This window comes from Carassius auratus, unplaced genomic scaffold, assembly GCF_003368295.1.
Source record: "Carassius auratus strain Wakin unplaced genomic scaffold, ASM336829v1 scaf_tig00044014, whole genome shotgun sequence".
Lineage (NCBI taxonomy): Eukaryota > Metazoa > Chordata > Actinopteri > Cypriniformes > Cyprinidae > Carassius > Carassius auratus.
Genome location: NW_020526803.1, coordinates 1 through 12,500, shown reverse-complemented (window position 1 = coordinate 12,500; position 12,500 = coordinate 1). Strand labels below are relative to the sequence as shown.

The 12,500-nt window shown below is 29.8% G+C and overlaps 1 protein-coding gene across 1 annotated transcript in view; it reads right to left on the bottom strand.

Moving 5' to 3' along the window:
• The window catches only part of LOC113086772 (chloride channel protein 2-like), a 28,302-nt gene extending 18,612 nt beyond the window's left edge, over positions 1-9,690 (bottom strand). The window contains exons 1-6 of the mRNA XM_026255495.1: positions 9,537-9,690; positions 5,584-5,715; positions 3,567-3,695; positions 3,343-3,476; positions 2,511-2,588; positions 1,519-1,597 (exon numbers count right to left, since the gene is read on the bottom strand). Coding sequence (XP_026111280.1) covers positions 1,519-1,597; positions 2,511-2,588; positions 3,343-3,476; positions 3,567-3,695; positions 5,584-5,715; positions 9,537-9,690 — 706 coding nt within the window. The remainder of the gene's footprint in view (positions 1-1,518; positions 1,598-2,510; positions 2,589-3,342; positions 3,477-3,566; positions 3,696-5,583; positions 5,716-9,536) is intronic.
• Positions 9,691-12,500: the final 2,810 nt, after the last annotated feature.

Genomic DNA, 12,500 nt, shown 5'->3' with positions numbered 1-12,500 from the left:
AATATAAAGTTAGGTTTTTAAAATTTAGGAAAGTTCTAAAAAAAAATTTCAAACTTACAATTTTACAGTTATTTTTTATTTTCTAAGTGTATTCAAATACAGACATTTACATTTTTTACTTTTTTATTTTCAAATATAATTTTTTTTAACTTAAATATGTAATTTTAATTTTAATAAAAGTGTATTGAAATTCAAACATTTTAGTTTTTTTTAAAAAACAATATTTTATTTTATAACAAAATATAGAAATATTCAAAATCAAAAGTGTATTCAAATACAGACATTTCATTTTTTAGGTTTTTCTTTTAAAATTTTGAAGATTTTTCACACTAAGAAAGTATTTTCAAACGTAGATTTTTTTTCTTTTTCAATTTTAGAAATGTTCTATTTTTTGCAACTTAATGCATTTTTTATATAGAACTTTTCTTAGTATATTCAAATTCAGACATTACATTTTTTTCGCTTATTTTCAAATTTATATTTTTATAATATAATATATTATAAAATTATATTATATTATATAATTATTATATAATATTTTTATAATATAATATAATTATATAATATAATATAATTTTAAAATATATCCTTTTTTAATAAAATAATTCTAAGTGTATTCAAATACAGACATTTTAGTTTTTTATATAGAAAGTATTTTCACACTTTTAAAAACTTTTTAAACTTTTTTTTTTAAATGTTCTAAAAACATTTCAAACTTAAAAATGTAATGTTTTTAATACAGAAATGTTCTAATACAGAAGTGTATTCAAATACAGACTATTTAATTATTTATAATTTAAGGACATTTTCTACGGTTTTTTTTTCAAACTTAAACATACTTTTTTAATAAAAATGTGAGCGTATTTAAATACAGATATTTTAGTTTCATCAAATATAGAAATTTTCAAACTTTGAAATGTTCTACGTCTTTGCAAACCTTAAAATAATTTTTTTTATAGAAATGACGTATCTTTTTTTCAAATTTACAGTAAATATTCAAACAGTATATCACCTAGTTAAAACTGCATTAACTACATAGTAACCATACATATGTAATTATATGTCAATTATTTAGTCTTCATTTAAATATTTCTACTGTGTGGGCACATTCAGAATGCCTTATAAATGAAATTTTAATTCCTGAATCTGAATTGAGATTCAACCAACAGGATGCTAAACTAAACATTTTATGGAATTACATTTTTGAACCCAAATTATTTTTTATTATTTCCAGTTTTTTATTAAAATGCAAAAATAAAATAATAGCATATAATCATGGCGGATGAACATTTTCCAAAAAGCTGTAATTTACAAATATATAGAGATATTTTCTGGCATAAAAACTGTCTGAAATATTTAGAAGTGTTGCATGGCAAAAATTAATTGTTTTGAAAGCTGTTTACTGTTTAGACAGTTTTGATTCATTTAAATTCTTAATATATACACACGGTTGTTTGGTTCTTGTTGTTCAGTTTCTCTTTGGAAATGTTATCCCAAATAAACACACACACTTCTCACCTCCAATAGGAGCAGCAAAGCAGCATCCGACCCCGACAGCACATGCAGCCGCAAGCATCTCGATGTTTCGGGACTCATTCTGTTCAACGCACAAAAGAGAAATTTAATATACAACAGCAGACAACCTAGCCTATTTCAGCACACACACACACACACACACAAAACCAAAAAGTAAAAGAAAAAAACACACCATTACAATCCAGGACTGTTCAATACACCAACACAATCAAACACAATAAAAACTTACTTGCACAAAATCACAAATTATAAAAAACACACCATCTATCACACTATCTACAAACATATACACACACACATAGACACACACCTGTGTTTGGTAAATCTATTTAGAGATGGATATCGCTATTAGTTTTATCCTCATAAAAGGAAAACTTAATCAAGAGAAATACAAAAATACACATATGATTTGACTTTGATAACACACACACACACTTATGCTCAGCTAAAACTCTTCCCAGGTTATCGTATTTTCAATTTACATTTAGCAGCATTTTATCGTTTGTTTCCTGATGCACAATACTTGATATAAATTAAATGTTTCTGCAAAAAAACATGATTATAAGCATTTGACTTCTATGGATCTGTTCATTATTCACTTGAATAAGATAATTTTACCAAAGATCAAATTTACTCAAACTTTTTTTTTCACTCCATAACAAAAAAAGGAATAAATTTGTTTAAGATGGAAACACACACACACATTTTTTTTATATTTTATGTTACTCAAAGTTTCTTACACCAAAATAGTTTTCAAATAATAGTTTTCTTGTAGTTCTCAGTCTCATACAGCTTTTTCTCATTTCTGTAAAACAGTACTTACTGTATTTTCAGAATAGATAAAAGACAATAAAACAATAATTTATATATACTTGGCCAATATGACCCAAGGTCTTGACAGATATCTTGTGAGATTTACCCACTTCATTTTATGTAATTAGTGGAGTCTGCTTAAAAGTGCAGGTTACAATTACCTCATAAATTCCACCAAAGAATGACATGAATTTGCAGAGAAGAGCAGCACATAAACTGGCAATGTGCACAAACGGACCCTACAGGATAGAAAACACACACAAGGCATGTGATGAATTAAATTTCAAAGTAAGGATTCTTTAAAGACATTATAACAACGCAGAGTCATGTGAAAGATTTATGCTGGAAATTTAAAAAACTGCTTTAAACTCCTATCAAATTCGGCTCAGTTTTGACTGGGAAGCTGAACATAAAAAAATAAGAAGAATTGTAAAAAAAAGTACAGTTTATAGAAATACATATAAATTATGACTATTTTTTTAGATATAACCATCGAAACTAAACTTTTTAAACTGAATGCATTTGGGTCAGTTTTGACAGTTTGCCTTACACATTAAATTATACCGATTTTTTTTACATCTATTAGTTAGATTTGTCTCAAATTACAAATTATTAAATACATTCAGCCTAACACACACTTTCAGGACATGATTCTGTTGGTACATTTGCATATGTATGCACAAAGATACTATAAACAGACAAATTATGAAAGTGATAAAACAAATAAACTAGATCTAATGAATTACAGCCAAAATTGGTTTTTGTCTTGTAGAATTTTTAATTTTAAATATTTCTATTTTAATTAATAAAAAGGGGATACATTTAGTAATAACAGTCAAACATGGTAACATTCAAATCTTTGACATTTTTACACAAACAATATAAATTTTGTTTTAAAAATGAACGTTTTATAAGCTTATGTTTCACCGGGTCAAAACGGACCCGAGAATGTGAAAGGTGTTTAGAGTTTCAAGGGTTAATCCGTGTGTTCACCTCCTTGCCCAGAGGTAGCCCACTTCCCAGTGCACAGGTCAGTCCAACTACTTTGGCCACAAATGTTTTTAACGTGAGATACTCCTTCAGCACCACTCCTCTGAGAATCGTCTTCATTTCAGGAATACCAGACCCTGAACGATAGAGAAACACAGGGAACCACTGCTAAATAATGAACAAATGCAGAAATATTTTGTGAGTGTGTGAATGTAAGCGTGTCTCACCGGCGGCCTGCGGTGCTACTATGTGTGTGAAGCCTGCAGAGAAACTGATGAGAACCACAGGATAAGTGACCCAAGCTAAATACTGCAGGATTACGTTACTGTCCAAACCCCCGTACATCCACTTCTGTGCTGTAGAGAGAAAACACACAAAACAATTACAGGATATACTGTATGTGCTGTACTACAAAATTTTACTTACAAAGTTGACAAAGTATTTTAGTCAGCACTTTAGTCAAAGTACAAGTCAGCATATTTATATTGTACTTAAGTACATTTATTTCTATGCTTCTGAAATTTAAAATACTACCATATTTTCTTATTAAAATAACTTTAAAGCACAAAAACAGCTTGTCTAAACAGTTTCTTTAAATTTTATAACTCTGAACATTTCTAAGTTTGAAAATCTTAGAAATGTTCAAAGTTTTAAAACTTGAAAATATAAATAAATAAATAAATAAATAAAAAGTTTTTAAGTTTTAAGTTGTTTACAAACTTATACATGTTCAAAGTTTTTCCCAAACTTAGAAATGGTTAAGTTTTTCCCAAACTTATGAATGATCAAAGTATTTTCCAAACTTAGAAATGGTTAAGTTTTTCCCAAACTTATGAATGATCAAAGTATTTTCGAAACTTAGAAATGGTTAAGTTTTTCCCAAACTTACGAATGATCAAAGTATTTTCCAAAATTAGAAATAGTTACATTTTTTTCCGTAAACTTAGAAATGTTACATATTTTTACAAACTAAGAAATTAGAAATATTATTTCTTTCCAAACTTAGAAATGTTCAAAGTTTTTTCAAAACTTATGAATTATCAAAGTATTTTCCAAACTTAGATATTGTAGAAGTTTTTCCCAAACTTATAATTGTTTAGTTTTTCCCAAACTTAGAAATGTTTAAAGTTTTTCCCAAACTTAAAAATGTTTAAAGTTTTTCCCAAATTTAGAAATGTTTAAAGTTTTCCCCAAACTTAGAAATGTTTAAAGTTTTTCCCAAACTTAGAAATGATTAAAGTTTTTCCCAAACTTAGAAATGATTAAAGTTTTTCCCAAACTTAGAAATGTTTAAGGTTTTTCCCAAACTTAATTTTTTTAAAGTTTTTTCTAAATTTGGAAATGTTTAAAGTTTTTCCCAAACTTAGAAATATTTAAAGATTTTCTCAAACTTAAAAATGTTTAAAGTTTTTTCCAAATTTAGAAATTTTTAAAGTTTTTCCCAAACTTAAAAATGTTTAAAGTTTTTCCCAAATTTAGAAATGATCAACGTGTTTTCCAAACTTAGAAAAGTATTTTTTTCCAAAATTAGAAATGGTTACATTTCTTAGAAATGTTCCATATTTTTTCAAACCAAGAAATTAGAAATGTTATTTTTATTCCAAACTTAGAAATGGTCAAAGTTTATTCCAAACTTAGAAATGCTTAACGTTTTTTTCCAAACTTAGAAATGTTCAAAGTTTTTTCAAAACTTAGAAATGTTTAAAGTTTTTTCCAAACTTAGAAATGTTCAACGTTTTTTATAAACTAAGAAATTGTCAAAGTTTTTTTATTAGAAATTGAAACTGGAAATTTTTTTTATTATTTTTTAAGTTATTTTTTTCTTAAAACTTAGAAAGTTTTTCTTGCAAACTTTGTATTGATCTTAATTTGAGGTTTGAAAATATTCTGAGTACACAACACACAAAAATCAAGAATCTGCACGCCTAAGAAAGGAAAAAATAATGTGCACGAGGAGAAAACATCATGATTACACTTTTCTGCCAATGAAAAAAAGGAATTGAAAATGAAAAAATAAACCTGTACTAAACTTCTTATTCCTTTGTTATAGACATTTATTAAGATATTTACTTATTTGGAGTAACTAAAACCATTTTAAGTTCTTTAGAAAACAATTTGTCCTTGGTTCTTTAGGGAAATCCAAAAACAAAATACTGACCTAAAGAATCACATAGCAACTCAAAAACCCTTTACAGCCAAAAGTCATATAACAATTCCTGACATATTCACCTCACACAGACTCACCTTGTAGAAGAAGGGCGATGCAGAAATCCATAACAAAGCTGACCAGAGCCATGACGAGTCCCAGCAAGATGAGGAAGATCCAGTCCTCGCCGACCCGCGACATGAGGAACCGCTGACAGTGCACTGCACAGACTCCACAGAGAAAGACTACATTACCCACAATGCACCAGCACCCAAAATCAGACTGCACTACTCAGAAAGTACCAGTCCACACCTGGAAGACTCCATAAACAACAACTACTATACCCACAATTTCCATAGCAGTGCAATGACTAAAAACCTACAATTTACAGTACACAAAAGCAAGAGGAATCAGCAAAAGTTAAACAACAATGTGCAAAAACAAACAAAAAAAAACACAAAGAATTTACTTTTCTGGCACTATAAAAAAAACTTTATAGACTGTAGAATAATAAATAAATAAATAAATATTTAACCTTTTAAAAAACGCTCTGAGCATATATTTTAGTCATATAATATTTGTGAACTACTTTCCCAATAAGGCCTTCCATCTTCATTATTTTTTTTTACAATTTTTAATTCAAAAAAATCTGAAACAATGACTTGTACAACTCAAACACACACACAGTGTTAATGCATTGTTACATTACTTGTTTTAGTAAGTCAGAAGGTAAGTTCACATTATAGACTATATCTGGTACGATTTTGTGTTACACTTAAATATATTTCACTGTAACTTGCAAAACGAGTTAAGACGATGTAGTCTGTCACATAAACTACACACAGAATATAGCAGCTATAACAGTGTTTCGCCCAGCAGCTGAAGCGTCATGACTATCAAATAATTCTCATTATCTTTTATAAATGCTGATAAATTAGCTGATAAAAAGCAGTAACGAAAAGTGAGTGCACAATAAGACCAGGAACATGCATTAAGTTAATATTTTGACTGCATGTTTAACTTTGCAGTGCAAACTCTGTCTAATATTGTACATATGGATATATATGAATCCACATTATTTTGTATGCATATGTTTATTTTTTTGCTTTACTTTAAAATTTACTTCTTAATTTTTGTTGTGTTTTTGTAATTTGTATTAGTTTTTTAATGCCTATAAAGTATTTAAGCTTTATTGATTTAGTTTTAGTTGGTTTAGTACTTAAACCTATTTTACTTCAGCTGGTTGGAAAGGCAACATTTTCCATTTTCATTTAGTTTAAGATTGTTTTTTACTTTAATTTACTTAAAGCTTTAGTAATTTTGTTTTGTATTTTTGTAAATGTTTGTCTTTTTTATGTCTATTTAGTATTTAATTTTTATTTATTTAGTTTTTGTTATTTTAGTACTTAAACCTATTTTATTTCAGCTAGTCAAAGTGAAATTTTTTGTTATTTTCATTATTTTTTATTTCAATTTATTTCAGTTAACATTTATTTTTTCACTTTAATTTACCAAATTCTTTATTTTATACATTTTATTTAAATATCTATAAAGTATTTAATTTTATTCAATTTAAACTAAATAAAATAAATACATGTTGCTTTGGCAAATAGCTGAAAAGCTTTTTGAATTCATATATATATATATATATATTATATGTTACCAGTTAACGTTATTTTTTTCATGGTTTTAGTTTCAGTTAGTGATAATAACTCTGGTGCTCATTAAAGGATAGTTCAACCCAAAAATGAAAATTCTGTCTTTAATTTCTCACCCTCATGTTGTTCCAAACCTGTAACACCTTTGTTATCACATAGACTATTTTAACAATGCCCTCACTGTGTTTCTGTGCCTTGAATGTGTTTGTTGTGTTCCTGTCTATGCAGGGTCAGAAAGCTCTCAGATTTCATCATAATATCTTAATTTGTGTTCTGAAGATGAACAAAGGTATTACAAGTTTGGAAAGACATGAGGGTGAGTAATTAATGTCAGAATTTTCATTTCTGGGTGAACTATCTCTTTAAGTCAGTCGATCGATCTGTTGATTTGGATTGACTTTTGTTTGAGCTATCAGGTGTTTGTACTGAAGTGTGCTTTGCTTGTGTATGTTCTTAGTGCTTCTGCAAGAACAGCAGTCCGTGAAACTCAAAAACAGCATTTCTGAAGTCATTTTTAAAACAAGAATTCTTTATTTTCTCATGAACAACAGGCCTGGAGAAACATCTCGGTCATCCTCTGCATCAAAACACACAGATGCTGTTAGTATCCACAGCAACCTCAATAAGAGCCAATGATGACTCACCAAATGATGGAGTGAGAAGCCGTGAATCTGAGCATGTCTCCAAACAGACAATGCTCTTAAAATCAATGTTAAAGCTATGTTTCCAGATGTCTATAATATTGCAGCCAATAACTTTAGATAAAAAAAATGAGACACGAAAGTATGTTAGAATGTGATGCGCACACACACACACACACACACACACACACAGGGAACGTGTAAAAATCTTGTTTATGCAAATATAATGAGGCTGACGCGTTTATGTAAGAGTGTGTGTGTGTGTATGTGTGTGTGTGTGAGAAAGATAGTGTGTCACTGCTGGCTTCTCTTTTATAACCCCACTCCATCAAAACAAAGTCATTTGCTTGCATTTCTGTCTCTCTCTTCTTCATTTAACCCCTCGCTTTCTGTTCAAAAGACTAAAAGTACCTACTGTTAGCCGATCCGGATTCATTTTTGAGCAGCGAAGAACCAAATGTGTTTCTTAAAGAAACTTTTGGGATGTGATATGTACTATTTACTATTTTACAAAGCTACTTTTTAAATATATACATATTTGCAAATATATACATACAGGTGCAACTGAGGAATTAATATCAGTGTGGAAATTTACAAACTCGTTTTGTTGAAACACTTAAGTTTAATGGATTTAACTTTTTTGAGCATTATCAATTTACTCTTTAATTTTCATTGAGACAACAAGACATTGTTAGTGTAAAAATCACTCTTCAATGTTGTAAGAAAGTAGAGTTTACTTCAAAATCTAATTCAATGTGTTGCTGTTTCTTTGTAATTATTTGTGAGATTTACAAACAATTTCAGTGCAGGTGAGGAAACTGTGAGTTAAAATGTAAATAATGTTAAAGAAGTTAAATTAAAGTCAAACTGTTCATAATTTAAAGGAAAAGCTATTTAAAATAGGTCATGCAACTAGTAAATATAGTTACAATAACTCTTATTCAGTTATTATTCTACTATTTATTTAACCACTCCTTAAAATTGTGTTAATGTATTTCCCAATACTTTATGTGATTAAATAAGTAAATAAATAAGAGTACACACACACTTTAAAGAGTAGCATAGGATATTTGATAGCGTTGTTTAAGTTAGTGTTTAGCAGCGTTGAGTCGAATAACAACAAATTATTATTTATTGGTTTAAATGGATGCAATTTGATTGTATTTTTACCAGAAAAAAAGTCCGGCGGTGATGATTCCAGGGCATATGGAAACCCTGAGAACAAACCACAGACACACAGTCACATGTAGCGAGTGAATGAAGAGGACAGAGAGGCCTGCTGACTCTTCTCTCGGTCGTCATGGGGACGTATTGAGCAGAGTTTGCTGTAATGTGACAATTTAAACCATTCAGTGCTCCGCGGTTGCCATGACAACAACAAACCATCCATCCATCCACATGGAAAGCGCTTCCTGTATCCATGGTGACCTGTGGCATCGCACTGATCTCATGCTGACATCACATCTGCTACAGGAAGTGTGTGTGTGTGTGTGTGTGTGTGTGTGTGTTCTCGCTCAGCTCTTTCATTTCATTCAGCTGTCAGTGGAACAATGGCGCCCTCATCAGGACAAACACTGACACTGCAGCCACACTCCACAAAAACCAAGCACACTCAGAGAGGAACGGCATGCAATGCTGTTTATATCCAGTAGAGGGCGCAGTGATCACATTAAACACCACAGTAAATGCTAATGATAAAATATTCCATATTATCAACAAATGATGCACAGTATTGTGTTTGCGGTCTCTTACTTCGACACCTGACACATCGTCCCTTCTCGTATTCCAGTAGTTTGATCGACGGGCTCCGTTCAGAAATGAAGCGTCGGTGACGACCATCCTCTCGAATCCGGGCGGCCTCTTCTCTCGCGAAAACACCCAGCTCCTGAGTGTATCGCCCATACATCTACAGACAGAGATCAGACTGTAAACCCATGCACACAACACCAGGGTTAATACAAATACAGCTACTGTTCCTACTGTAAGATCATACATACGGGATCTCACACACAACACACTATAAATGGACTTTATATATGATATTAAATAATACACACATAATTCTATCAGTTTATATAAATAAATTATATATATTTAACAATATAATTTAAATAAAAAATGGATGTATTTAAATTATATATAAACATATATATATATATATATATATATATATATATATATATATATATATATATATATAATATTAAAATAAATTAAAATGCACATCTGAATTACATAAAAACTTAATTATTCTAGTTAAATTACATTCCTATTCATGCACACATAAATTATATATAAATGCTGTGAATGCAATTTCTTTTAATCACATGAAATTTATATTAAATATGTGTTTTAATAATTTGTATTAAATATAAATCTAATTTAAATAAAATATTACTTATACATTTTATTTATTTAAATTAAATAATGTTCTTTATTTTAAATTATTACTGGTAAAAGTGGTAAATAACTAAATAAAGATTTAAATAATAATATATAATATCATAAAATTTTTAAAAATGTGCATTTAATATTTACAGTATATATAAACAGTAAGTATAATTTATAGAGTGATGAAAAAGCTGTTTGTACAGTTTGTTCTGCTGATTAAGTGTCTTTCGTGGAGGTTTTATTTAGATTACTGCACACACCCAAAAGGTCAAAGATCACTTACTATATTAGTCTTATTCAGTTTCTTTGTGCCTCACACACACACACACACACACACCCCTCCAAAGAATTCAGCTCTTTGTTTTTTTACCACAGGTGTGTGTGTGTGTGTGTGTGTTTGTATGTAAGTGTGTGTGTGTGTGTGTGTGTGTGTGTGTGTGTGTTTGTGTGTGTTTGTATGTAAGTGTGTGTGTGTGTGTGTGTGTGTGTGTGTGTAAGCGCAAGTGTATCTGTGTGTGTTGCTCTGTCAGCATTCCATATGGGAGACAGGAAGTGTTTTCCCAGAATCCTCTCTGAAAAGTGCAGCTCAAATCAGCTTATGGTGAGGCTGGTGTTTTGAAGACTGTAGCTGGTTTCTAAAATGTTGTGCTGATCATCCAGACAGACAGAGAGACAGAGAGACAACAGCTGGTTTAAAGTCCTGCGGGTCATAATAACTAAAGCTGGAGAATACGTTATTGGAACAGTCTGGAACAGGATTTAGGATCAGTAAAACTTCATGTTTTTGAAAGATGTCTCTTTTTCAGCTCACCAGAGATGCATTTATTCGATCAAAAATACAATAAAAACAGTGAAATATTTTTCTTATGTAAACAGCTGTTTTCTGTGTGAATCTGTGTTAAAGTGTAATGTATTTCTGTGATGCTCCGCTGTATTTTCAGCATCATTCCTCCAGTCTTCAGTGTCACATGATCTTCAGAAATCAGAATAATATGATGATTTACTGCTCAAGAAACATTTCTGATTATTATCAGTGTTGAACACAGCTGTGCTGAACAGGAAACTGTGATGCATTTTATTTTTCAGGATTCACAGATGAACAGAAAGTTCAGAAGAACAGCGTTTATTAGAAACTGTAACATTATCAGTGTCACTTCTGATCCATATGTGATCACTAATGAGAACACGCGTGTGTGTCCTTGACGTGTCACACAGCACTCATTCAGATCGGATACAAACACATAATTAGTTCATTAGCTGCTCAGAGGATCATGGGAAGGTTAAATCCACTGAAGAGAGAAACAAACACAGGAAAGCTGATGGATCCGGGTTTGTGTTTCTGTTTATTCATAAAGCGTTCACAAGGTCACATGACCCACATCAAGAGTGATGTTAACTAAAACCTTCACAAAACCCTTCAAAACATGACTTATACCGGCACAGACAGATATAATATGTAATAGCAATATAATATGTAATAATTACCAGAACATTAAACATTTTTAATAATATGATTCTAAATGTTCATTTACTTTGTTGAAAGTTTATTTAATACAATTATATTTCAATTAAGAATTAATAAATATACACAATGTTTATAAAATGATACAGAAATTATGGAAAAAATAAAAATAAAATAATAATAAAATTTAAATTAATAAAATTTACACTGTAAATTAAGAGAGAGTGTGCTTAATGTCTATTCATGTAATTTAAATGTTTTGCTTATTTTATTCTACTAAACTGTTAAATGAGTATAAATAATAACAGACACACACACACACACCAGATAAACACACACACACACACACACACTCAAGTGTTAGGGGAAGTTACTTTTAAAAGTAATGCATTACAGTATTACTAATATATTATCTCTAAAAGTGTAACTTATAACATTACTTTTCATGGAAGGTAATGCCTTGTTACTTTTGCGTTACTTTTCATCATCTGCCCTGAGCTTGTTTGCTTGTTCTTAATGTTAAAAAGTTATATTTTTGACAAGTGTAAAGCAATTCAGCAATTAAAAAAAACTAAAAACAAAAAAACAGAATGTTATGTTTATTTAAAGTGATATTTGCACATTATTATGGTTGAATTGGATCATCTAACATTAGCAGCAAAGACACTGGTTATTAAATCTGGATATTTGTGTTATCATTTAATTATTGCAGGTTTGCAGTTCACTGTTTTTATTCATTTTGAGAAATACTGGCGTTATTGATATAAAAAGGTACCTCTTGTAATTTAAAAAGTAGGGCTGCATGATAATCACATGTGATATACATTATAGAGTTATATATAACTCACACTCGCACACTTACA